Below are 27,907 nucleotides of genomic sequence, written 5' to 3' on the forward strand. Positions count from 1 at the left end.
TGTTTTCTTCTAGGTTGGCGGATCTCCTCCAGCGGGCTTTAAACTAGGCTCGCCGGGGGGAGGGGAAGATGAGGGCGGGGGAAGCTGTGGACCACCAAACCATGTGGCACCCACAAGGACAGCCCAGCCTGAAGAAAGAGAGCATTGGGAACCTGCAAGACACGGGGCGGCCAGCACTACGGCACAGGTAAGAAACGAGAAGGTAAGAAATAAGGGGCCCCTTGGGACTCGGAGTGGGGGGGCAGCAAAGGCACCTGTCGCAGGGCTCAAGTGCCTATATACTAATGCTAGGAGCATGGGGAACAAGCAGGATGAACTAGCGCTCCTGCTTGCACAAAACACCTATGACTTAGTAGGGCTAACGGAAACTTGGTGGGATTCGTCCCACGACTGGGCGGTACATATTGAGGATTATAGATTGTACAGAAAGGACAGGGTGGGGAAAAAAGGGGGAGGGGTTGCGCTCTATGTCAATGAGCAATATACATCCTCATCAAGACGGAATCAAAGGATGAGGAAGTAGAAGGATTGTGGGTTAGGCTACATGGGGGGCAAGGAGAAAGGGATTTGGTGGTAGGGGTCTGCTACAGACCCCCACACCAAGGGGATGAAATAGATTCGGGGCTCCTGAGGCAGCTCTCGGAGACCATAAAAGCTAAAGAGGCAGTAGTTATGGGGACCTAAACTACCCAGACATCTGCTGGGAGATGCAGACGGCAAAGTCCCACCATTCACGCAGGTTTCTAACCTATGTACAGGACCTCCACCTGACACAGGAGGTACACGGTCCCACTAGGGGGAATGCCATACTGGATCTGGTATTGGCAACGGGGGATGACATGGTAGGGGACCTCCAGATCGGTAGCCATCTGGGGGACAGTGATCACCTAATAATAGAATTCAACATAAGACGTTGAGTGGGTAAGGTAACTAGTAGGGTGAAAGTGCTAGACTTTAGGAAAGTTGATTTCAATGAACTCAGGCGATTAGTCAAGGACGCACTGCAGAGTAGGAGTTTTGAAGTGATGGGAGCCCAAGAAGGGTGGCTGTGCCTTAAGGAAACGATCCTTCGGGCACAAAGCGAGACGATCCCAATGCGAGGAAAAAGAGGGAAAGGGGCCAGAAGGCTTCCTTGGCTGACCAGAGAAATCCAGGGCAGCCTACGGGCCAAAAGGGGAGCACATAAAAAGTGGAAACAGGAAGAGATCACCAAAGACGAATATACCTCCTCTGCTCGTGCTTGTAGGGAGGCAGTCAGACGGGCCAAAGCTACCATGGAGCTGAGGATGGCATCCCAAGTAAAGGACAACAAGAAATTGTTTTTTAGATATATAGGGAGTAAAAAGAAGGCCCAGGGAGGAATAGGACCCCTGCTAAATGGGCAGAAACAATTGGTGACGGACAGGGCGGACAAGGCTGAACTCCTCAATGAGTTCTTTGCCTCAGTGTTCCTAAGTGAGGGGCGCGACAAGTTTCTCACTGGGGTTGTAGAGAGGCAGCAGCAAGGCACCAGACTACCATGCGTAGACCCTGAGATGGTGCACAGTCACTTGGAAGAACTGGACACCTTTAAGTCGGCAGGCCCGGATGAGCTCCATCCGAGGGTGCGGAAGGCCCTGGCCGACATCATTGCAGAGCCACTGGCGGGAATATTTGAAAGCTTGTGGCGCACGGGCAAAGTCCCGGAGGACTGGAAAAGGGCCAATGTGGTCCCCATTTTCAAGAAGGGGAGGATGGAGGACCCGGGCAACTATAGGCCAGTCAGTCTCACCTCCATCCTTGGCAAAATCTTTGAAAAAATTATCAAGGCTCACATTTGCGAGAGCCCAGCAGGACAAATTATGCTGAGGGGAAACCAGCACGGGTTCGTGGCAGGCAGATCGTGCCTGACTAATCTAGTCTCTTTTTATGACCAGGTTACGAAACGCCTGGACACAGGAGGAGGGGTGGATGTCGTATACTTAGACTTCAGGAAGGCCTTCAATACGGTATCCCACCCCATACTGGTGAACAAGTTAAGAGGCTGTGACTTGCATGACTACACAGTCCGGTGGGTGGCGAATTGGCTAGAGGGTCGCACCCAGAGAGTCGTGGTGGATGGGTCGGTTTCGACCTGGAAGGGTGTGGGCAGTGGGGTCCCGCAGGGCTCGGTCCTTGGACCGATACTCTTTAATGTCTTCATCAGCGACTTGGACGAGGGAGTGAAATGTACTCTATCCAAGTCTGAGGATGACACAAAGCTATGGGGAGAAGTGGACATGCCGGAGGGCAGGGAACAGCTGCAAGCAGACCTGGACAGGTTGGACAAGTGGGCAGAAAACAACAGAATGCAGTTCAACAAGGAGAAATGCAAAGTGCTGCACCTAGGGAGGAAAAATGTCCAGCACAACTACAGCCTAGGGAATGACCTGCTGGATGGCACGGAAGTGGAAAGGGATCTTGGAGTCCTATTGGACTCCAAGATGAACATGAGCCAGCAGTGTGACAAAGCCATCAGAGAAGCAATGGCACTTTATCGTGCATCAGCAGATGCATGACGAATAGATCCAAGGAAGTGATACTTCCCCTCTATTGGGCACTGGTCAGACCGCAGTTGGAGTACTGCGTGCAATTCTGGGCACCGCACTTCAAGAGGGATGAGGATAACCTGGAGAGAGTCCAGAGAAGGGCCACTCGTATGGTTAAGGGCCTGCAGACCAAGCCCTATGAGAAGAGACTAGAGAAACTGGACCTTTTCAGCCTCCGCAAGAGAAGGTTGAGAGGCGACCTTGTGGCTGCCTATAAGTTCATCACGGGGGCACAGAAGGGAATTGGTGAGTTTTTATTCACCAAGGCGCCCCCGGGGGTTACAAGAAATAATGGCCACAAGCTAGCAGAGAGCAGATTTAGATTGGACATTAGGAAGAACTTCTTCACAGTTCGAGTGGCCAAGGTCTGGAACGGGCTCCCAAGGGAGGTGGTGCTCTCCCCTACCCTGGGGGTCTTCAAGAGGAGGTTAGATAAGCATCTAGCTGGGGTCATCTAGACCCAGCACTCTTTCCTGCCTATGCAGGGGGTCGGACTCGATGATCTACTGAGGTCCCTTCCGACCCTAACATCTATGAATCTATGATTCAAGTTATCTCACAGTCCCCCAGCATCCCAGGACGCTTTGCAGCCTAGGCAGCTCCAAAAGAGCAGGCCTGGCCCTGCCCTCTGATTTCACAGAGTTGAGGCAGTAAAGCCTCTAAGACCTAGCCTCTGCATAGCCTCTGCCTGGCAGGATGGGGACAGGGGAACAAAACCCAAGCCCCTCTAGCCCGGGTCTGCACAGCACAAGGACTAGGGTGATAAGCCCCACTGTGGGGCTTATCACCCCACCCTCCACAGGCCCTCAAGCCAGGCTGGAATTGCCTTAGCGCTACCCCTCACTAGCTGCCCTGCATCCAAGGAGCTGGGGGAGCATGGAACACATACTCCTAGCCCAGGACCAGCCCTCCAGCTGGGGTCTGTAGGGCACAGGGATGGGAAAGCCCCCTCTGCCGGGCTTGTGCCTCCACTGCACCCCCCCCACTCCCGCAGCCTAGAGAGCAGAGCTGAGTTCCCTTGGCCCCGACCCCCTTTTTTCAGAGTGCACCTATACAAAAGCACAGACTGCTCCAACACGCTGTAGTTACAGCATGTCAGAGCAGACTCAATCGAGTCTGCTTGAGCATGACAATCACCATGCTCCAGCAGGCTCCTGCATCTCATGCATTAGCATCTCCAGGCATCGTCTTCCGAGCAGTGCAGAGAGGGAATTTCCCTCCCCCCCCCTGCCCCCGTCCCATCCCTCAGTATGGTCCCGTAGGGCTGGGCCCTGCAGCGAGTTGGCAGGGGCTGACAGGGGCAGAGTGGCTGCTTCAATTAAAGTGCTGCCATGTTTGCAGGACCATACTGAGGGATGGAACAGGGGCGGGGGGAGGGAAATCCCCTCTCTGCACCGAAGCAGGGCTCAGAAGACCAAGCCAGGGGCAGGGAACCCTCTCTGAGGCTGCAGAATCCAGCCAGCCCCAGGCTGTAGGGACTGTTCCTCTCTCACCTGTGGGTGTGGGACCAAGCCCTGCATGCCCATATTGAGGGGTGGGAGGAGGGAATCTCTTCTCCGCACCAGGGGCAGAGCTCGGGAGCCATGCCAGAGGTAGGGAATCCCCACTGAGGCTGGGGGATCCAGCCATCCTTGGGCTGGAGGGCCTGGTCCCCCTGGGTGGGGATAGTAAGGGGCTGGGGGGGGGGTGCTGAGCAGCCAATCAAGGATGAGCCCTGGGTGCCTTCAGTAGTGGCCAGCAAGCTGGGAGATGTGCTCTAGTTCCCCACAGCTACTGGTATGGGCCATTGGATCAGTCTGTCTGCCTTTCTGGTTTCAAAGTGAATGTCAGTTCACTTTATTTTCAGTTCAATCTATGCACTATACAGAAACCTACAAAAAGATTCAATCAATTCAGCCTGGGGCTTTTTGACTGTCTGTACTTAGTCTTTATGCTGACTGGGTACTGCAAAACTGGGTATTGCTCTCATGCAGTTCTTCTCAACCCGTAGGTTGCAACCCAAAAGTGGGTTGCAAGACTATATGAAAGGGTCCTGAACAAACTTTAAAAATGGATCAACAAACTTTAAAAATGGATTCTCCTTTAAAGGAGAAACATGTGGGAAACCATGGCTTTTCCTTTACAGGCTGGCAGAGTTCAAGTTTGCAACAGGCTGCTTGGGGCTCTCCATGCCCCACCCACCCCACCCCCTGTCCCACACACTGTGGGGCTGGGACCTGGGGTGGGGGGCAGCGAGTCTAGAGTGAGGGGCAATGGGTCAGGACTGGCCATCGTTTACAAATGGGTCCTGATACAAAAAAAGGTTGAGAACCACTGCTGTACTGTACTTCAAAATCTCTCTCTTTTACCATCCTCATAGTTTCATTATATCACATGTGGTATTGCATTACATTCTCCTTGAAACGTGTACCAAGAGGCAGCTAACAAGTAAAGACAATATAAACATTTATTAATTGCTAATTATTAATGTATTTATAGTTTGTCCAGTTCAGTTTTAAATGTCCTGTTCAGCATGGCTTCCATGCATCCCTTTAACTTTTACCTTGTCCTTTTACTCCTTGTTATTGCAAAACCATCTGGACACCATAATTCGTGACTGCACATTTGAATTATATGTGCATTCACAATTCTCTCTGTAGGTAAAAATACTGTGATATACTCAAAGCTTCTCAGAAAGGCATGTACAATTTTTTTTTAAGTACTGAAAAAGCTTAGTATGAGTTCTAGTAAAGTATGTCAAATTGTAATCAAGAGCAAATATTTATACCTGAATGCCAGTTTAAAAGAAAATTTAAAAATAATACAAGTTAGCTTTCAAAGATATTTGGGGCCATCTAGTGGAATTTCTAGTACATTCATATAACGTACAGAGATCATGCATTAAAACAGAGAACTGGATTTACAAAAAGAAGTGGTGAGATGGTAACATTTTAAGAACACTTATCTTCTGAAATATGTTACAAAAAGGCATAACTTGTATGGAATAAAATTAAGAAAAATATACCGAAAAACTTCCTGATGGTGGGAAATAAAATAATTGCAGGATAATCTCCTGAACCATGATTTGAAGCATCTACTCCTGGAAATATTTAAACAATGCACTAGAAAACACAGTGCAATATGGAATGTTCATGGAAATGTATTTGATGACTTAATCTGTCTATCCATCCCAATGTTCTGTTATCTGAATCTACCCAAGAAAGACTAATCATGAATGACTGGATGATGAGATTGAATGTATGTGCAGCAAATTTGTAAATGACACCAAGTTGAGTGGAGATATTGTGGATGGTAGGACTGGATTCAGAATGACCTGGATAAACTAGAGATAAAACAATCAGATGAAATTCAAAAAGGACAAGTGTAAAGTCCTTCATTTGTGATGGAATTATTGCATAAATACAGACTGAACTGTACTGGCTAGGCTTCAGTACTGCTGAGAAGGACCTGGAGGTCACAGTGGAACAGATGTTGAATGCGAGTCAAAAGTGTGTTCTTGTTGCAATAAAACTTAATGGCATCCTGAGTTGTATTAACAGTTGCAAATGAAGGGAAGTGATTCTTCTATTCTATTTGGCAGTGATGAGGCCTTACCTGGAGCACTGTGTCCACCTTTGTGCATCACACTTCATGAAAGATGTGGACAGTTTGGAAAGTACAGCAAAGAGCAACAAAAATGATTATAGGCCTTGAAAGTATAACTTATGCAGAAAGGCCAAGAGAACTGGTTAGTCTGAACTCTTTAATAGAGAAGACTGAAGGGGAATTTGATAATGGTCTTCAAAGACCTGAAGGGTGATTATGAGGAGGCAGATGGGCTTTTCTCTGTGCCTGCACGGGACAGGACTAGGAATAATAGCCTCAAGCCACAGCAGAGGAAATTTAGGTTGGAGGTTAGGAATAACTTTCTGACTATGAGGTTAAGTGCTCTAAATATAAGGCTAGGAATTGTAAACAAAACAGAAAGTATTATGCTCCTTTAAAAATCCATGCCACATCCACATTTGGTGACAGATAGGAGGGACAAAGCAGAGTTCTTCAGTGAGTTTTTTGTCTCTGTATTCTTGAACACAGATCTAGAAAATCTCCCAAATGCATTACAGATAGAAGCAGGAGGAACATTAGCCCACTGTCAGCACCAACATAGAAAAGAGACACTTGGAGGGGCTAGATGTGCTTAAGTCAGCGGGACCGGATGAGCTCCATCCAAGGGTGCTGAAAGAATTAGCCAGTATCATAACAGAGCCACTGGCATGGCTGTTTGAGCACTCATGGTGCTCAGGTGAGGTCCCAGAGGACTGGAAAAGGGTCAATGTGGTCCCTATTTTCTGGAAGGGGAGGAAGGAGGATCTGGGTAACTATAGATCAGTTTGTCTCACCTCTATCCTTGAGAAAATCCTTGAAAAAATTATCAAGGATCACATTTGTAGGAGTCCAGCAGGTAATATATTGATGAAGGGCAACCAGCACGGGTTCATAGCAGGTAGATCCTGCCTGACTAACTTTGTTTCTTTCTATGACCAGGTTACTAAATACTTAGATGCAGGAGTCAAGATAGAAGTCATCTACTTGGACTTTAAGGCCTTCGACGTGATATCCCATGCTATTCTCATAAATAAATTGAATGGCTGTGCCATAGGTAATTACACAGTCATGTGGGTGGCAAATTGGCTTAAGGGTCGTACCTAGAGGGTGGTGGTGGATGGGTAGGTATTGACCTGGAAAGATGTAGGCAGTGGGGTCCCCAAGGCTCAGTCCTTGGGCTGGTGCTGTTCAATATCTTCATCAGCAACCTGGATGAGGGCATGGAAAGCACTCTGTCCAAATTCGCAGAAGACTCCGAACTAAGGGACTAGGTTAGAGAAGTGGGCAAGAACAATACGATGCAGTTCAACAAGGACAAGTGCAAGGTGCTGCACCTAGGGAGAGGGAATCACCAGCACACCTATAGGCTGGGAGGTGACCTTCTCAGCAGCACAGCAGTAGAAAGAGATCTTGGAGTCGTTGTCAACTCCAAGATGAATATGAGTTGTCAATGTGACAAAGTAATTAGCAGAGCTAATTACAATCCCAATGCAGGGAAAATGGGGGAAAGGGGCCAAGAGGCTTCCTTGGCTGACCAGTGAAATCCAGAGCATAGATTCATAGTTTGTACAGTCGGAAGGGACCACAATGGGTCATCGTGTCTACCCCTGGCAGGAAAGAGGACCGAGGTCAGATGACCCCAGCCAGGTGACTATCTAGCCTCCTCTTGAAGACCTCCAAGCTAGGTGGTAGCACCACCTCTCTTGGAAACCCATTCCAGATCCTGGCCACCCTTACTGTGAAAAATTTCTTCCTAATATCTAAACTAAATCCACTCTCAACTAGTTTACACCCATTATTCCTAGTCACTCCCTGGGGCGCCTTAATAAACAGCATTTCCCCTATTCCCCGTTGACCTCCCCTAGTAAATTTATAGGCGGCCACAAGATCTCCCCTCAGCTGTCTCTTGTGAAGGCTGAAGAGATTCAGCTCTCTCAACGTCCCCCCGTGCGGTCTATCACGAAGGCCACTAATCATGTCAATGGCCCTCCTCTGGACCCTCTCGAGATTCCCCATGTTCCTCTTGAAGTGTGGTGCCCAAAACTGGACACAGTACTGCAACTGCGGCCTGACCAGTGCCGCATAGAGGGGGAGCATCACCTCCTTTGATCTATTAGTCATGCACTTGCTAATGCACGACAAGGTGCGATTGGCCTTGTTGATGGTCTCGTTACACTGCCGGCTCATGTTCATCTTGGAGTAAATTATGACTCCAAGATCCCTCTCTGCCTCCGAGCTGCTGAGAAGGACACTCCCCAACCTATAGGTGTGCTGGAGGTTCCTCCTTCCCAGGTGGAGTACCTTACATTTATCTTTATTAAACTGCATCCTATTTCTCTCTGTCCATTGATCCAACCTGTCCAGGTCAGCCTGAATCTGCTCCCTGCCCTCCGGTGTACTAACTTTGCCCCATAACTTGGTATCATCAGCGAACTTGGAAAGGGTGCTCTCCATGCCCTCGTCCAAATTGCTGATGAAGATATTAAATAATATCGGTCCGAGGACCGAACCCTGTGGGATCCCACTGCCCACCTCCCTCCAGGTCGAGAAGGAACCATCCACCACCAATCTCTGGGTGCGGTCCTTAAGCCAGATGGCCACCCACCTGACCGTGTAGGCGTCCACTCCACAGTCTGCTAGCTTCCCAATGAGGATAGGGTACGAAACTGTGTCGAAGGCCTTCCTAAAGTCCAGGAAGATGACATCAGCCTCAGCTCCCGCGTCCAGGCAGTGTGTGACCTGGTCATAGAAGGCTACAAGGTTTGTCAGGCAGGATCTACCTGTGACAAACCCGTGCTGGTTTCCCCTCAGCATTGTTTCCCCTGCTAGGCCTGCACAAATGTGTTCTTTGATTATTTTCTCTAGCATTTTCCCAGGAATAGAGGTAAAACTGACTGGTTTAAAGTTACCCAGCTCATCCCTTCTCCCTTTCTTGAAAATGGGCACCACATTGGCCCTTCTCCAGTCCTCAGGGACCTGGCCAGAGCACCACGAGTGCTCGAACAGCTGTGCCAGCAGCTCAGCTATGACACTGGCCAATTCTTTCAGCAGCTGTGGATGGAGGTCATCCGGGCCTGCTGACTTGTACCTATCCAGCTCCTCCAGGAGCTCCTTAACTATTTCAGAACTAACCGTAGGCGGACTGGTGCCCTGTGGACATCCGTCATGATCAAGGTGGGGGAATTGGCTTGGTCAGTACATAGAAATACTGAAGCGAAGAACTCATTGAAGAGCTCTGCTTTTTTCCCCCGCATCAAACACCAACTGTCCTGATTTGTCCTGCAGGGGCCCAATGTTGCTCTGAGCTTTCCTTTTGCCCGCTATATACCTGAAGAAGGACTTTTTATTGTCCTTGATTGTTGAAGCCAGCCTGAGCTCAAGCCCCGCCTTGGCCTGTCTAACTGATTCCCTGAAATAGTGCGCCAGGGAGATATATTCCTCCTTGGTGGCTGCTCCCTGCTTCCATTGCCTATACATCTCTTTCTTTACGCCCAGACTCTCCTGGAATTCCCTGTTCAGCCAAGGGGGCTTTTTTGCCCCCTTACCTCCCTTCCTACATAATGGGATAGACTCCTTTTGAGCCCCAAGGATCACTCCCTTGAGATACCTCCAACACTCCTGGACCCCCATATGCTCTATGTTCTTGAGTTGCATCCCCTCACTAACCAGCCTTCTAAACTTGCTAAAGTTGGCCCTTCTGAAGTCCAACACTTTAGCCCCACTAGTTACTTTACCCACCCTTCACTAGATAGTGAACTCAACCAAGCGATGGTCACTATCTCCCAGGCTACCATGAACTCGCATGCTCCCCATGAGATCATCCCCTGTTGCTAAGACCAGGTCAAGCCAGGCACTACCCCTGGTAGGACTAGACACCACCTGGGTTAGGTGGAGGTCCTGCACACAGTGTAAGAACCTCCATGAGCGGCTTGTTTTGGCTGTCTGCTCCTCCCAGCAGATATTTGGGTAGTTTAGATCTCCCATGACCACCGCCTCCCTCGCCTGTGTGGCATCTGCAAGCTGCCCAGAGAATACATCGTCTACCTCTTGATCCTGATGACGAGGCCTGTAGTAGACCCCCACAACCAAGTCCTTTTCCCCTGGCCCCCCTGGATCCTAACCCACAATGCCTTGGTGTTCCCCTCCTCCACCCCCACCTTAATGGTGGAAGACATATAGTGCTTCTTAACATAAAGCGCTACTCCCCCCCCACCTTTTTTCCCCACTCTGTCACGCCTATACAACCTATACCCCTCAATGCCTACCGCCCAGTCATGTGTAGAATACCACCATGTCTCGGTTAGTCTGACTAGGTCATACTGGGTGCTAGCAAGCAAGAGTGCAAGCTCCTCCTGCTTGTCCCCCATACTCCTGACGTTTGTATAAAGACATTTTAGGCCCCCAAAGGGGACTAAATCCCCCAAAAAGCAGCCTAAGGGCAAAGAGGGGGGATAGAAGCAGTGGAAACAGGGAGAAAGAGCTAAAGAGGAGTATGCCTCCTCAGCTCGCAGTTGTATGGAGGCAGTTAGAAAGGCCAAAGCTACCATGGAGCTGAGGATGGCATCCCAAGTTAAGGATAACAAAAAATTGTTTTTCAGATATATAGGGAGTAAAAGGAAGGCCCAGGGTGGTATAGGACCACTACTGAACGGGCAAAAGCAATTGGTGACAGACAGTGGGGACAAGGCTGAACTCCTCAATGAGTTCTTTGCCTCGGTGTTCCTAAACGAGGGGCAAAACAAGTCTCACAATGGGATGATAGAGAAACAACAGCAGCCCTCTGACTCAAGCCCTGACAGACTACCAAGCATTGACCCTGAGATGGTTCAGAGTCACTTGGAAGGACTGGATGCATTTAAGTCAGCAGGCCCGGATAAGCTCCATCCGAAGGTACTGAAGGCACTGGCTGATGTCATTGCACAGCCACTGGCAAGAATATCTGAGCGCTCGTAGTGCATGGGCCAGGTCCCGGAGGACTGGAAAAGGGCCAATGTGGTCCCTATTTTCAAGAAGGGGAGGAAGGAGGATCCAGGCAACTACAGGCCAGTCAGTCTTACCTCCATCCTTGCTAAAGTCTTTGAAAAGATTATTAAGGCTCATATATGAGAGCCCAGCAGGAAAAATTATGCTGAGGGGAAACCAGCATGGATTTGTAGCAAGCAGATCATGCCTGACTAATCTAATCTCTTTTTATGACCAGGTTACAAAACACCTGGACGCAGGAATAGGGGTAGACATCGTTTACTTAGACTTCAGGAAGGCCATCAATACGGTATCCCACCCCATACTGGTGAACAAATTAAGAGGCTGTGACTTGGATGATTACACAGTCCAGTGGGTGGCAAATTGGATAGAGGGTCATATCCAGAGAATGGTGGTGGATGGGTCAGTATCAACCTGGAAGGACGTGGGCAGTGGGGTCCCGCAGGGCTCGGTCCTTGGACCAATACTCTTCAATGTCTTCATCAGTGACTAGGACAAGGGAGTGAAGTGTACTCTGTCCAAGTTTGCAGATGATACAAAACTGTGGGGAGAAGTGGACACACGGGAGGGCAGGGAACAACTACAGGCAGACCCGGACAGGTTGGACAAATGGGCAGAAAACAACAGAATGTGATTTAACAAGGAGAAATGCAAAGTGCTGCACCTAGGGAGGAAAAATGTCCAGCACACCTACAGCCTAGGGAATGACCTGCTCAGCAGCACGGAAGTGGAAAGGGATCTCAGAGTCTAAGCGGACTCCAAGATGAACATGAGTTGTCAGTGTGATGAAGTAATCAGCAAAGCTAACTGCACTTTATCATGCATCAGCAGATGCATGACAAACAGAACCAAGGAGGTGATACTTCCCCTCTATTGGGCACTGGTCAGACCGCAGTTGGAGTACTGCGTGCAGTTTTGGACACCGCACTTTAAGAGGAATGTGGATAACCTGGAGAGGGTCCAGAGAAGGACCACTCATGTGGTTAAGGGTTTGCAGGCCAAGCCCTACGAGGAGAGACTAGGGCACCTGGACCTCTTCAGCCTCCGCAAGAGAAGGTTGAGAGGCGACCTTGTGGCTGCCTATAATTCATTATGGGAGCACAGAAGGGAATAGGTGAGGCTCTACTCACCAAGGCGCCCCTAGGGGTCACAAGAAATAATGTCCATAAGCTAGCAGAGAGCAGATTTAGACTGGACATTAAGAAGAACTTCACGGTTAGAGTGGCCAAATCCTGGAATGGGCTCCCAAGGGAGGTGGTGCTCTCCCCTACCCTGGGGGTCTTCAAAAGGAGGTTAGATGGGCATCTGGCTGGGGTCATCTGAACCCAGCACTCTTTCCTGCCTATGCAGGGGGTCAGACTTGATGATCTATTGAGGTCTCTTCCGACTCTAACATCTATGAATCTATGTTAGTAGGTGCATCATGAACAGGTCCAGGGAGGTGATATTTTCCCTCTATGTGGCACTGATCAGGCCGCAGCTGGAGTACTGTGTCCAATTCTGGGCGCCACAATTCAAGAGGGATGTGGACAACCTTTAGAGGGTCCAGAGGAGGGCCACTTGTATGGCTACAGGCCTGCACAGAAGGCCCTGTGCAGAAAGGCTGAGGGACCTGGACCTTTTCAGCCTCCACAAGAGAAGGCTGAGGGGGGGATCTTCTGGCAGTATACAAATTCACCGGGGCGGAAGACTTGGAGTGACAGCAGGAAATAGGAGATGCTCTGTTTGCCACAGCACCCCTTAGAATAACCAGAAACAATGGCAACAAGCTGATAGAGAATAGATTTAGGTTGGACATCAGAAAGAACTTTTTCATGGTTAGGGTTGCCAGAATCTGGAACAGGCTTCCAAGGGAGGTGGTACTCTCCCCTACCTTGGGGGTCTTCAAGAAGAGACTGAACAAGCACCTGGCTGGGGTCACATGACCCCAGCACCTTTTCCTGCTACGGGCAGGGGGTCAGATTCAATGATCAATTGAGGTCTTTTCCACCCCTAGCATCTATGAATCACATATTCAATAGTGAGCCAAGTTTTGGTCCCCACATCTCAAAAAGGATACAGAAGAACAAGAAAAGCTACAAAGAAGAGCAACAAAGGTGGTTAGAAGCATGTAGAGGCTGTTATATGAGGAGAGACTAAAAAGGTTAGGCCTATCCAGTTTAGAAAAGAGACACCTGAGGAGGGAGATGATAAGAGTCTATAAAATACTAAATGGTAAAGAGAAAGTAATTTGAATTTAATATTTACTGTCTCTCACAATGCAAGAATTAAGGGTCATAAAACAAAACTAGTAGGTATTAAGTTAAACTAAGAAAGATCATTTTCATACAGCATATAATTAAAACAGGGAACTCATTGTCACAAGATGTTGTGGAAGCTGACATTTTATCCATATTCAAACAGGGACGAGACAAATTATTGGATGAAAGATGCATCAGTAGCTATTGATGGCAGTTGGGGATACAGCCTCTGAATTAGAACTTCCTAAACTTTAATGCTGGAGGCTACAAATGAGAGAAGAACAGTACCAAAAAAACCCTGGTCATACCCGGCTCACTCTCCCTTTAAGCATCCACTCTCTGCCACTGTGACACAGGATACTGGGCAAGTTGGACCTACCGTCTAATGCAGTAAACGGCAGTTCATATGTTAGCTACCTAGAGAACTTGTAGACTCTCAAACCATGAAAGTTTTCAAGAGCAAGTTAGACAGACACTTGACTGAGATAGTTTAGTCAGGTATGATCCTGCCTTGAACAGGGGTTTGAACTAGATGACCTTGTAAGGTCCCTTCCAGCCCTACTTCCTATGATCCTAAGATGTCTAGTGCTTGAGAATTATACATAAGGTTGAAACTGAAATGAAAATCACACTCAATGTCATAAATACTCCTTAGTCTACATTTTTAACCTCAAATCTTTTTGGCTTTGACACTAAAATTAATTTAAATTTCATTCACATAATGGAAAGAATAATCATTTCAACATCAGCCTATTCCTATCAGAAGCATGTTCTATCTGGGTTCTGAAAACTACACTAGCTTCCTATTTCCTTGTGCTATTAATTTTAAAAGTACTGTTTTTAACTTGCAAAGACTTCAAATGGGCTGGATCAGGATTACTACCAAAGGCATCTATACTTCACCAAATGATGACAGCTGAGATCATAGAAAGTTCTTTACTTAACTTCCTGAAGGATAAAAAAGAGGACCCTTTCTGTGTAAAGTCCGCAAATACAGAATTAATTTTACACTTCCATTTGCTGGAGACCAGGGTGGATAAAAATCAATTTTATCTATTTTTTACAAAATTAAAAAAAAAATCTGATTTTTTACTTAAATAATTATTTTTATTTAATCATATTTTTTCTTAAGATGCTTTTTATTAAAAAAAACCCTATATAAAGATAGTTTCAATTTAAGAGATGTTAAAGCTCAAAGATACCATCATGGAATAGTACTTATAACTTCTAATTATATACTATTTGAAACAATCAATTCATGTAACCTTTTTAGAGAAGTTTTATAAATAGGTCACAACAGGCCATGAACTATAAAAGAGGCCCAATCTTATGGGGTTCCCAGAGGCTCCTCTACAGATTAGTAAAGATTAAAGAAGACCACTCTATCCAATGGGACTCAGTGCTCAATCTAGAATCTCTGTGATGCTTAGTTTCAGTTCTCAAACTGTGGATTTGTCTCTCCAGAGATAATATTAACAGCAGTATGTGAAGATGAGACAGAACAGACCTGATTACTTACCCATCTGCCCTGTTATCTCTCTGCAAGTTTGTGTACACAGAGTCAAGCCCTTACCACCCTCTAAAAGTGCAAAGTTTCAAAAAGTTAAATGAACAGAGGATATCAAAAAATAAGAATGCACTTTTTGTAGAAAACAATGATTAAATAGAAGCTTTCAGACCAGTGATTTAAACAGTGATTTAAATAATGATTTAAATTGATTTGATTTAAATCAAATCCACCCTGCTGGAGACCAAATTTTTTTAAATTTCAGGTCATGCTGCAAACTCGTTTTTCTTTTTTCCAGACTTCTCTTAGGACAGATATGAATGATAAGAAAGGGTTAAGAATGAATAGTGATTGGATGAATTGGTAGGATTCATACAGCCAGATCCTATTTCACAGCTCAAATGTCTTAAGACAGGGGACAGCAACATACAGCCCGCAAGCCAGATCCAGCCCACCAGGCAGTTTCATCAGCCCATGGCACCCACCAACAAACTGTACCCTGCCCAGCCCTTCCACCCATGAGGGCAGGAGTGAGGCATCTGTGTATATACGTGCCTCAGCACAGCCTATTGTGCCTCACTCCCACCCTTGTGGGTGGAAGGGCCTGGCCCAGCCAATACGCAGCTTCCGGGCAAAGCTGCTGCTGCTGCAGCTGCCAGGGACCTGCTCAGCATCTCTGGTGTCCTGCTCACTCTGGGCAGCAGGAAGGGAAGTGGTGGGATCAGGGATGGAGCTGCAGCTAGGCAGGAGCACAGAGCATGGGGCTGAGGCTGGCAGCAGTGCAGAGCTCGGGTGGGCAGGGTGTGGGTATGGGTGTGGATGGGGGGGATGTAGGGACCCCTCCCCCATACTCCACCCATGGTGCGCAGCCTCTGCAGGCAGCAGCAGCAGCAGGCAGGGTCACTTGGGCGCTTGTGCCTGGCACTGGTGCCTGGCAGCATGCGGCTCCAGCCAGTGCTGCACGTTGTGGTGGAGTGTGCAGCCACCACCAGGCCATCTCTTTTGCTCATGCTCCCCACAGCACAAGCGCAGCCCCCGCGCTTGTGTGGCACAGGAGGGATGCCCCACATCCTGGAGCTGGGTGCCTTCCCTCCCAGGACCTGCACGGCAGGGAGTGACAACAGCAACTGACTCCAGAGCATGGGGCTTCCCTCCTGTGCCACACGAGTGCAGGGGCTACATGTGTGTGATGGGGAGTGCCGGCAATAGAGATGGCCTGGCAGGGGCTGAGTTTCTTGCCACAATGTGAAGCACTGGCTGGAGCCATGTACTACTTGGCACAAGCGCTCCCGCCACTCCTGAGGCATGGGGAGAGAGTAGGGGGGGGACCCCACACCTCCCCACCCTCCCTCATCCCACAAATGCTACATATCCACACTCTACCCCCACAACCCCCCAACATAACCTATGCTCCACACACACAGCCACATCCCCTCATAACCCCCCCACAGCCCACACCCCCCCATACACACACACACATCCCCCAACCCCACCCCCACGCAACATACAAAACTAAGAATCTTTTTTAGTTATTATTTGATCACCTCTATATACAGTACGCAAACATAAATCATGACAAAAATATTTTTTGTAATAAAATAAAAATATGTTATAGTAGGTGTTTGACTTTTAGTGTATGATTTGGTTTTTTTCTGGTTCAAAGATGGCAACCCCCCCCTCCCCACCCAAGGAGTATTTCCAGGAGGCAATGGGGAGGGACTTCCAGTGGCAAAGGTCAGGGGTTAGAGGTGGGACATCCAGTCCCAAGAAGGAGACCAGGGAGGGGCAACTCAAGGGGCAGGGCTACCTATGCAGCCCTCGAAAACTCGCCAAACCTTGTTAAGCAGCCCTCCACCCAAAATAATTGCCTGCCCCTGGTCTAAGAGGTACTTCTGTGTTTTAGGCTTCTAAATAACTGATTGTGTTTCCATTTCATTCTAATAAAACAGCTCAAATTCTGCTTAAAAATCTACATTCCTTCATCATTTTAGCCCCTACATATCTAAACTTCACCTACTGCTCATGTTCATACCCAATCCAAGATGGCCACCTAAACATCTCATTTCATTTATACTCCGTTGCCATCCACTTTCACCACAAGAGCATATATATTTGCAGGAGTCCACTGAAACTGTCGTCAGCAAAACCCCATAGCTGGCAACTTCTTGATGGTAATGGTAACCCACTTTTTGCCTAATCACCTAGTTGTTAAGAAATGTGCCCATGGGAGGCTGGTATCACCTTAGTCGGGGGGGCACGGTCCCCCTCAGCAACCAGTCGGTGATCAGGGGGGTCCCCCCATGACCAATCTTGCTAAGAAGCAGCCACAGCACTTCCAGAAGCAGCTGCAGTGCTCCTAGAAGTGGCCACGATGCTACATCTGGTGCTCCCACTCCTCGGCTGGCACTCACAGGGTGGGCACCAGCACTCCTGCCTGCCCCCACTGCCTAAGCAGGGAGCGCAGCCAGTCAAGGGGTGTACCAGCACTCTCAGGGGGTGCATGTGCACTCCCGTGTACCCACTACACGTCGCCACTGAATGTGCCAATGAGACACCTTGGCCATAGGTCTACCTCACCCTCAGGGGATTTGAACCCAGGTCTCCCACATCCCAGGACAGAGACTACACATAGCTGAAACCATTCTCCATCTATCCTGTTGAAGCTGGCAATTAAGAGTGAAAGGGCCCCAAGTAAGCAAGCAAGAGCGCAGCTGACTGTGGCCCTGTGAAGGAACACATGCTTCAATGCTGGTTATGCATTTTGCTGTGAATCAGTGCTGTCCAACTGGTGGCCCACAGGCCATACGCAGCCCTCAGAAGGTTAATGTACAGCTCCCAGGTTCTCACCCAGTTCCCATTCCCCACACTGCTCCAGCAATAGCTGCTGGAGTCTCCAGGCTCCTCCTTCCCTCATCCAACTGCTGTTTCCTACCTTTGCTCTAGGGGCCAGGGCAATGTGGCACCGCAGGAAGCTGATGGTGAGTCCAGGGGAAGGGGAGCATTGGGGCAACATGTGCGTGTAGGGAAGATTGTGCCCAACATGGTGCAGCAGTGCAGGCAGAGGTACCCATGTGGGCATGCATTGTAACTGGGGGGAGAGGAGGCCAGGGCAGGGACTGTGCTCACATACCTGTGGGACAAAGTAGGAGGGTGCCTGGTGCAGCACATTCATGTGGTACAACTGGTACAGCCCAGGTAGCATGCAGCCCCTGCTGGTATGGTCCCCAGGGGCTTAGAAATTGGACAGCCCTGCTTTAAACAGTCATTGGATACAACGCATACACAGTACAGGCAGCATACAGCAGGCTTGTTAATATGGTACCACACCTAACAAACCCCTTCCCAGTGGGGCTGGAATACATGCCTATATACTATTTGGAAAACCTTATAGAGTCTTACTCTGCCCCTCCCAAAGTAATGTTACTGTATCTGGGCTCCATTATATGCATTTATGTTTCTACTGAACATGTTTGGGGGTTCTGTATATATTTACATGGAGAAAATGAACAACCTAAATTTAAAGATATGATTTACAATGAGCTTACTTGATATTACGTGGCTTGTTATAAAACAACTGCCATCTGGAAGGAACCCGGATGGCACTATGAACTACTGGTTTAACCTGCAAAAAAAAAGAAAAAAAGGAAACATGCATTATTACCCAATGCTAGATGTTTAAAATATTTTATTTTTAAAACCACAGGTTAACGCTCATATAATTGTCCCAGTTTCAATGTTATCTTCACTCAATGGCAGGATGCAGATTAATATCAGTTAAATGAGAGTCAGAAAGAGCCCTCAATCTTTCACTGCTTTATGTCTCCTACCCTCAAGACCCTGTGTCATGTTCACCATTTTTCCAGTAGAAGATTCTGTTCAGAGGTTGCTAACTCAATGTAATCAACCAGAAAAGTACAATCAAGTGGCATAAGCTTGCTCCTATGAAAAACGTAGTTGACTCAGCAGCATTTCTAACACTTGGTACCCAAAAAATAAAACACTGGAACTTGGAATCAAAGAGGTTTCCATACAGGAATGCAGAACAGTAGTAAACACAGCAGAACAGATAGCGCTGGCTTCATCTTCCAAAAACCTCTCTTCCCCAAGAGAGGAAAATTGTGATCACACAAGCATTTACATACTGACTGCCAACTGTTTGCCTTGAATTCTAGAGCCAATCTGGAGCCCAAGAACTGTGACAGTAAACTAAGGAGACATTAGGAGTGAGAGGCTCAGTAGGTGTAAAAGTATTGCCAGTCTCACAGTAACACTAACAAAACACCCAGCAAAACTCAACCGCAACAACATAAAACCCTATGAAGTTACCCTAACAAACTGTGGCTGAAACCAAAGTACTGTAACATACTGTGTGTACTGAATGTAATACACTGCAATGTGAACGTGTGACAGCAGGAGAGCAGCACCACTGATTCTGGATTTGGACTACAACTCCCAGGAGTCCCTGGGCAGAAGTCTTACAGATTGTGCTGACTGCAAGTAGCCTACAACACCTGTCCCTCCCCCCCCCCCCCAACACTGGGAGCGGGCAGACAGAGGGAAAGGAGGTAGGAAGCAGGCAGAGCCCGGGATGCAGCAGCAGAGGGAAACACATGGCCAGAGATTCTGGAGGAGTGACAGAGCTGGGACTGCGGACTGTAGCACTGGGACTCAGATGTAGAAGCACATGCAGACAACTGAGCACTCTCAGGACCAGAGGCTGGTTTGGAAGCGCCTCTGCAGGCGTGGGAGGGTTTAAAGTTCCTTGAGCATATGTACCACACTGGTAGTGCTCACTACCTATTACCTGCTCTTGAGTGAATTCACCACAGCTTACTACCTCTTATCCAGTTCCTACGTCTATGTTAATGTTTATTTACCTGTACCTGTTCCTTTCTCCTCATCCCGTTGGCTTGTGACCCTAACACCTAGCATTTTCTATATAAAAGTGGGAACTACCCTTTTCAGCTTCCTGTGCCAGTTCCTGGGACTATGGGGTTTGGCACAGTACTAAAAAAAAAAAAAAAATAGCATTCAATCAAAAATCACTCAAAAAAACAAGTGGAACACCTGGAAAAGAGGTACATATGAGCTAGTACACAAATGCATGCTGACCAGACTCTTGATTAATTTATAACAATGCATCTCTGTTGTATGATGAATGACATATAGGAAGCATTGTCACTGGATACTCTGGCTCTGCATTCGGCGTATATGAAAAATATATGTGACAAGACATAAAAAAATTCAGTAGGTAGCCCACATAATGCATACCAGAGGTGCCCTATCCATCTGGCCTGTGGGCCAAATAAGTGACACGGGATCAGTCCACAGGCCAGATCTGGCATGTGGGACCATGTCATCTGGCCTGCAGGGCTCCCCTGAAGGGACAAAGCAGGACGGCTTTGTACCTGGGGCCATCGCAACACATAGGGGAGCGTCAACTGCTACCATGCCGATGGCAGTGACTCAGCCACTACAGTGAACACTGTCTTTGCATCCCCTGACAAAAGATGATGCCCACGGCAGCTGCCACAGTCGCCCTCCCCTCAGTTATGCTATTCCCTACAAGACTGGAAATTTGGGGGTAGGGGAGCAGTGGAAACATAAACTGCCACCAGAGCCATGGCAATTAATGCTGCCACTGCCCCATGACATGACATTTCCAAAATCATGAGGGCAGATGACGGGTCCATGTACCAGATCTAGCCTGTGAGCCATAGATTGAGCACCATATAAATTTTGTATATTTTCTTTCTATCAGCAATCAATAAAACTAAGAAACCTTCTTTATAACTGTGTCAAAATATGCGAAAGCCTACTAATCAATACTTAGGCTAGTTGTTTATAATGACATTAGGAATGATCTGCAGTTGACTTTATCAACATTTGTTTTAGCACAGTAGAATTTAGAGGTATCCTTCTTCCTCTTAAGATAATGTAAATAGAGGATTGTTTTCATTTCTTAAATGTTTCTTTAACAATAAAGTATGATTATGGCAAATACCAATCATGTCTCATTGCCTATAATTTTAAAAGCATGCAAAAATGGGCCTGATCAGGGCAACAGTTATTATCAGGCATAGGACCAAATCTTATTTCATCTCTATGCATCTAAAAGGACCTGGGGGTTACAGTGGACAGTAATCTGAATATGAGCCAACAATGAGCCCTTGTTGCGAAGAAAGCTAACGGCATACTAATATGCATTAGCAGGAACACTACCAGCAGATCGACAGAAGTGATTATTCCCCTTTATTCTGCACTGGTAAGGCCACATCTGGAGTACTATGTTCAATTTTGGGCCCTCCACTAAAGAAAGCACGCGGACAAGTTAGAGTCAGTCCAACAGAAGGCAACAAAAATGGTTCAGGAGCTACAGCACATGACTTCTGAGGAGAGGCTGAGGGAATTGGACTTATGTAGTCTGCAGAAGAGAAGACTAAGGGGAGATTTAATAGCAGCCTTTAACTACCTGAAGGGAGGTTCCCAAGTGGGTGGAGCTGGACTGTTCTCTGTGGTGATAAGATGGCAGAACAAGGAGGAATGATCTCAAGTTGTGGTAAGGGAAGTTTAGGTTGGATAGTAGGAAAAACTCTCTCACTAGGACAGTGGTGAAACACCGGAACGGGTTACCTACTGAGGTGATGGAATCTCCATCATTGGAGGTTTTTAACCCGGCTAGACCAAGTCTTGACTAGGACGATCTAGATGGGGATGGTCTTGCTTCGAGCAGGGGGTTACTTCATCCCTTCCAACCCTAATTTTCTATGATTCTTCCCCCTGCAGCCTTCCTACGCCCCCAACCACCTGCACCCCCCACTCCCAGCTCCCCACAGCCTCTGCCTCCCTTCCCCCCCACTCCCCAATCTCTCCCTCTTTCCCCTCTGACCATGAGATTTCTTTTGGGCCTATCATCCAATTTTTCTAGGTCACTCTGAATCCTAGCCCTACCCTTCAGTGTATCTAATATTCCTCCTAGCTTGGTGTCATCCGTGAACTTGCATTGCATCCCATCTTCCAGATCGTTAATGAAGATATTGAACAAAGCTGGCCCCAGGATTGACCCCTGGGGCACTCCACTTGATACCAGCTGCCAATTACACATTGAGCCATTTATCACTACACGTTGAGCCCGACAATCCAGCCAGCTTCCTATCCACCTTACAGTCCATTCATCCAACCCATACTTCCTTAGTCTAGAAGTATGTGGGAGGGGGCAGAGGGCAAGGTGGCCCCTGACTCCACAACCCCCACAGCCACTGCTTTCCCTACTGTAGCTGCTTTTTTTGGGGGGGGGGGGGGCGGGGGGGTAGGGAGGGATTCAAGACAACCCTCCAATACTCTATACCTGAAAACTTATAGCAAATGTATAAATGTTCCATATACAGGATCTAATTATTGGGGGGGTCATCTTATATTCAGGGGTGTAGTATGCTTGAGTAAATTCCATATATATATATATATATATATATATATATATATATATATATTAGCAACACCCCTATGATGTAGAGATGTACTACTGTGCCTATTTTATGGATGAGAACTGAAGTACAAAAGGGATACACATATCAGTCTATGTGGAATGTTAACCTAATTATATAGTAAGGTGTGAATTCAACCAAATAAATTTACAGCAATCTAACTTCCTATGTGTACACATTTTTCCAGTATAAGTGCCTTTTTCTAGCTTTCTTAATTTACATAAACCAAAGAAGGCACTTAATTTCAGCATAAAATCATCCAGAAAGGGATTATTATAATATAACTATACTGATTTAATTATACTCACCAAGGCTGTGTTACTGCAAAAAAGGACCTAGGGATGATAGTGGACTCTAAGCTGAACGTACTTATTTATTTATTTGTTTGCTTACTAGATATACATTCTGTACTACCCAGAAAAGGCTCATGGTAGCTGACAATAAAAAGATAAGTTATAAGAACAAATAAAGTATTACAATAGCATGTAACAAATAAAAAACTCCAAACAGTGCCCCAATATTTAACCCCTCTTGCTAAAAGTCTGCTGTCATGGCATGGGGTCCCTAGGTATCGCCATGATGCCACTAGGGCTCCGTGACCATGCCAACCCTGCCCTACGGGCACCCTTTTTCTCGCCTGCCATGTCTTGCTGGTAATTGTAGTAAATAGGGAGGCTGCCCTCAAGTTTATGTTTGGACACGATCCTGATAGACCCCACTGAACCTGTGGGTTCCTAAACCCTTTTTTGGGTCCCACTCTCAATGGATGCTTCACAAGATACCCTCAGCCTTATGGGCTAAATGCGTGCCTCCAAAACTGCTCCTTTACCATGCCCCATCTCTCGCAGGTGGTATTCAAACACTGTCCCTCTGAGGCTTTAGTCTAAGCTCAGCCTCCTATCATCACTGGGTTCTCTGCAGCCCCGGCTCTGCGGCTTCCCTGGCGCTGGACTCTCCACAGCCCCTTTGTCTCTGCACCCCCTGGTGCTGGGGTCTGCTCACCCCTGTCGCTGTGCCCCTGGCACTGTGCCTGCTGGTGCTGGGGTCTCCACACTGCAGTGTGCCCCAATGAGGCCTCCTCCTCCCCAGGAGCCTCAGTCTGGTCCACCAGTTTAAATAATGACAGAAAACAGAAGCTCCTGGGCTATAACATAATACAAACAGTGCAGGGTGCACTCTGTCCTTTTAAAAGAGGCAAACTGCTCCTCAAGCATTAAGTACCTTATAGCTCAGGGTACCTGGTGAGCTCCGAGGGGCCCCATTAGTCCTGTAAGCAGCATATCAGGTGGCCACAGCATCTTTGGGCAGTTCTTTTCTACAGGCACCTTCCCCTGGCTGCTGCCAGAGAACTATCTCCTGCTGGCCCCAGCCCTGGGGATTGTGTGCCCAGAACCCTGCCTTCTTCCGGTCAGCTGACCGGGTGCAGGTGCAAACTAATTCCCTCATTAGCCTGCTGCCATAGTAACTTGCACCTGTGGTGTTTCTGCCTGGCTCCTAGGGCCCTCTCCTTGGCAGATTCTGCCCTTAAAGGAGCAGGCACTTCAGTGCCCTGCAACACACCTCCCCCCTTAAGACCCAAACTCACCAAAGTGGGTCTTCACTCTTTGTCACCCTGCATTCTTCTCCTTAGGCTTCTCTTGTTCTTTCTTCTGCCACCAAACAACTCAAGAACATGGAGGCAGAGGTTTTCAGGCACCTCCTACTCAACTTTTCCTCAAGGATGCACCATGTGGGATTTGATGGGAGCTACCCTGCCATGGGTAGTTCCCCCACATTAGCCAAACTTAGTAGGGTGGAATTTCAGCCAGTCAAGCTTTCCTCCTTCTAGAATCAACAGAATCTTTCTATGCTACCCTTTCTGGGACTTGCCCCATGCTCACTATTTTCAATCACAGCCCTGAAGTAAGATAGCCAGAGCATCCTTTCTCCTCCCAGAAGAGCTCTTCTCTATCTTTTGCGGTACATTCTCCCCCTCATCTCGGGCTCGGTTATGTTCAATCATTGCGTGTCCTGGTCTTCTTCTCAGGGCAGATCATGGGGTTTCTTGCTTCCCTATGGCTCCTTGCAGGTCCATAAGCCTTCCCCAAATCTCCCACTGCATTCTTAATGCTCTCCAAGCATATTCTTCATCCCAAAATTCTATTTTTCCCTGGCTGGTGGGTCTTCCCCCAGTCCCCATATAAATTCTCACATAGGCCACACCCCCAACACTTGCTGCAACCAGGTTCCTCAAGATCCACCATCTAACTTTCTGTGGGAGGTTATTAATATATACCTGGGGTCTCCTTCCAGGCCTTTGCCCCCCTTCTTGTCTAATTATCTTTGGTTCTGAGGAACCCCCTGCTTCCTTAGTTACATCTGCAGTCTGTGTATGGGACAGGGTCTGCCTAGGTGTGAGGCTTACTGGCCCTCCCTCATCGTGAGACTTGAGACCCAGCTCTGCTTTCTCTAGGGTCTCCTTGGGTAGCCATCCCCCCCTTCTCATTTCTGGCTTTTCAGCCAGCTTTCCCTCTACAGGCTCAACTAATCTCCCTCTTCTGGAGTCTGTCTCTGACTTATGTTGCGCTAGGCCTTGAGCCACCTGAGGTCTCTGTCCCCTAGGTTTGGGATGTATCACCCTCTGCGTGCAGCCTTGGTGAATCAGGCCACCGGTCTTGCTCCTTGTGCTGGACTGCTCCCTCTTCCACGCAGTCGCTATGTCTGCCATATCTGCTTCAGCCAGCTGGACCTGATCTGGCACTCTGAATACTCACTTGTCCTGCCTGCTAATGAGTTCCTCCAGTTTGTCTTAGTCGGTCCATCTCGTTGGCATGGTGGCTTATCAACTGGCCCCATCTCTGATTCAGGCACCCTATGAGTGCAGGCAGGATCTCTTCCTGTATGGTTGCAGGCTCTATCCCTACAGATCCCTCCATCATAGTGTTTTTCTCAGGTTGCATTGGTCCTGCTTCATCTCTCGGATTCTCCGGGCTCAAGTATCCAGGTAGCTCCACATGTTCCTGAGGCTTCAGGACCCCTAGCTGCATGGCCTCTAGCTGTGTCTCAGTCTCCCTTAAGGACTCTTTCAACACCTCAAGCTCATGGAAGTGCTCTTGGCGCTATGCTTTAGCCACGGCTATGTGTTCTGCCAACTGGGCACCCAATGCGGACATCTTCTCTCCAAGTGTGTCCATAGTCTTTAGCATTTGAGGCTTCCATCCTGCCTCAGCAAGTGTTGCAATATATGCAGCGCCTGGCACCTCAATCTCACAGGCATCCTGGACTTTTATAACGGTCTGGTCCATTGTCTCTTATAGTATTTCTCTTGTTCTAGTGACTGAACTTGTTCTCTTTCAGCCTGCGCCTGGAATTGTAACTATTCTCTCTCTGCACTCATAACCGCCTCTTTAGCTGTGCTGACTTCTAGAAGCGTTTTCAGGGACTGTACCTGTTCCCCAAGTTGGTCCTTATCCACCTCCACACTTAGCCTACTGCCATAGTAACCTGCACCAGTGGGGTTTCTGTTTGGCTCCTAGGCCCCTCTCCCTAGGCAGATTATGCCCTTAAAGGACCAGGCACCTTACTGCCCTGCAACACCTGCCCAAATTAAAAGGTCTTACAATGCTATCTGAGGGTATCCCAGCTCAGGCTCTGACAGTCCTCAAAAAGGAGAAAGTTCCAGAGCTAAGACACAACTACCAAGAACAACTTCCCATATTTTCACTAAACAAGCTTGATGCACAGATGGTACTTACAGGAAGTTGCTCTCAGCTGACCTTAGAGACTGAGATGGAACATAAGGGAAAAGGCAGTCCTGGCCATTTGGGCTTTGTAGGTCACCTTGAGTTGCACCCAGAAGATTACTAGAAATTACTGCAAGCTGCTGAGTACTGGAGCAATGCAGTCCGGGCAACCCATTCCCATCAGAAGATGAGCTGCCACATTCTACACCAGCCGTAGCTTCCAGATGGTCCCTCTCAACCTGTGATCCCTCATCTCACCTGTCCCCTACTGCTGCCTTACCCTCTGGCTCATGCTCCAGCTCCAGTTTCAACCCAAGGAACAGAGCATGTGGTTGCTCCAGCCCCAGCCCCAGCCCAGCCTAGTAGCAGCTGATGCAGTGATTGCAGTTCCAGCCAGGCCTCAGAGCTACTGCCACCACATCAGCTGCATGGTTGTAGAGCAACCACACACTCCATGTCACAGGCTGGAGTCCCACCACAGCCTGAGCCACAGTTGGAGGTGGAGGGTAAGCTGCAGGGTGGGCAGGCAGGGAGGCAGAGGCTGTGGTGCAGAAATGGTGGGGCAGACTAGGGGCAGTGGGGAGTGGGGGGGAGGGGTAAAAAGCAACTGCATCTCCATCTCCAACTTCAATCCTGGGTTGGGGCCACAGTCAGAGCTGCAGCAGCCGCCCACCCTCCTGCCACCTTGTGCTTGAATCCAAGACGAGGGGTCATTGTGTTCCTCCCCCCCCGAAAGCAGAAAATTATATCTGTGTGATAAAAGTGCTTGCTGAAGGCTCTATGAAGATTAGACCAAGTGTTTTTCTGTCATTTGTTCAGATATTAAGCTATATGTTGTTGCTAAGAGTCTAATTAAAGTCTAAAATGTAGTGAGGCCTTGTATGTAGTATGAGGCCTAGTAAATTTAGCAAAGCCTTATAAAAATAGTAATGGTAGGCCCTGTGGCATAGTTAAAATTAACCTTATCAGAAGAATGCAAGGCTTGTACTGCTATTGGTCAGTTCTAAGAATATTTATAATGGGAGAATCTGGATGGCTGTAAGTTATCAGCATAGCTCAGAAGTTATAAATTGGCTGGCACATCCGGAAATCATTTAGAAGGAAGATGCAGCTTTGTGAAAGGAACTAATTAGCTGCTGACCTGAATCAGTGGTCCCGTCGATCTCGAGGAGCCCAAGGACTGAATACCAAGGTCGTTCCCGGTACCCCTCAGACAGCACTGATTGGGGACACCTGACTTCGCTGAGCTTTGCAGAAGAGAAACTTGTTGTACATCAGGCATCAGAGGGGACTGCTGATAAGTTGCTGACACAAATTATTATTGTCTGTCTGTTGTTTTGTTATCTGTGCGTAGTTGTGTTTCTGTTAAGTCAATAAACCTTTCTTACCTTTCTACCCCCGACCATACTCTCAATCCTGAACCCTCCGCAGGCGGCTAGGACACCCCCCCTCCAAAAGTTAAATGGGGAAGAAAAACCTTATTTTGGATTCAAGAAAATATGGTATCTGCTAATCAGAAGTACAATATATATTCACTAATAAAAACTCGCTAATATAGTACTGTTGAAAAATTTAACACAAAAAGTCAGAAAATCCAATGCTGCAGTTCTTAAACAAGCAAAATAGTGTCGTTCTGATCTATGAAGCTTCTGTATTATTGCATATATCATTAAACTTATGCCTTATTATAAGCACAGTACCAAGATGCAGTTGCTAAGAGAATCATAACTGTGAAACTTCCCAACAATGCCACATTCAAATTCTCAGTCAAAACAGTTTCAATGTAGGTGCCTTCTTTTTTTAAGACTAGGTAAGCCTC

At 47.8% G+C, this 27,907-nt stretch overlaps 1 protein-coding gene across 2 annotated transcripts in view; it reads right to left on the reverse strand.

Moving 5' to 3' along the window:
- The window catches only part of DCDC2C (doublecortin domain containing 2C), a 110,847-nt gene that overhangs the window by 65,725 nt on the left and 17,215 nt on the right, over positions 1-27,907 (reverse strand). For both annotated transcript variants that reach the window (XM_059729860.1, XM_059729855.1), the window contains exon 3: positions 18,428-18,504. In XM_059729860.1, coding sequence (XP_059585843.1) covers positions 18,428-18,504 — 77 coding nt within the window. The remainder of the gene's footprint in view (positions 1-18,427; positions 18,505-27,907) is intronic.

Source organism: Alligator mississippiensis, chromosome 1, assembly GCF_030867095.1.
Source record: "Alligator mississippiensis isolate rAllMis1 chromosome 1, rAllMis1, whole genome shotgun sequence".
Classification (NCBI taxonomy): domain Eukaryota; kingdom Metazoa; phylum Chordata; order Crocodylia; family Alligatoridae; genus Alligator; species Alligator mississippiensis.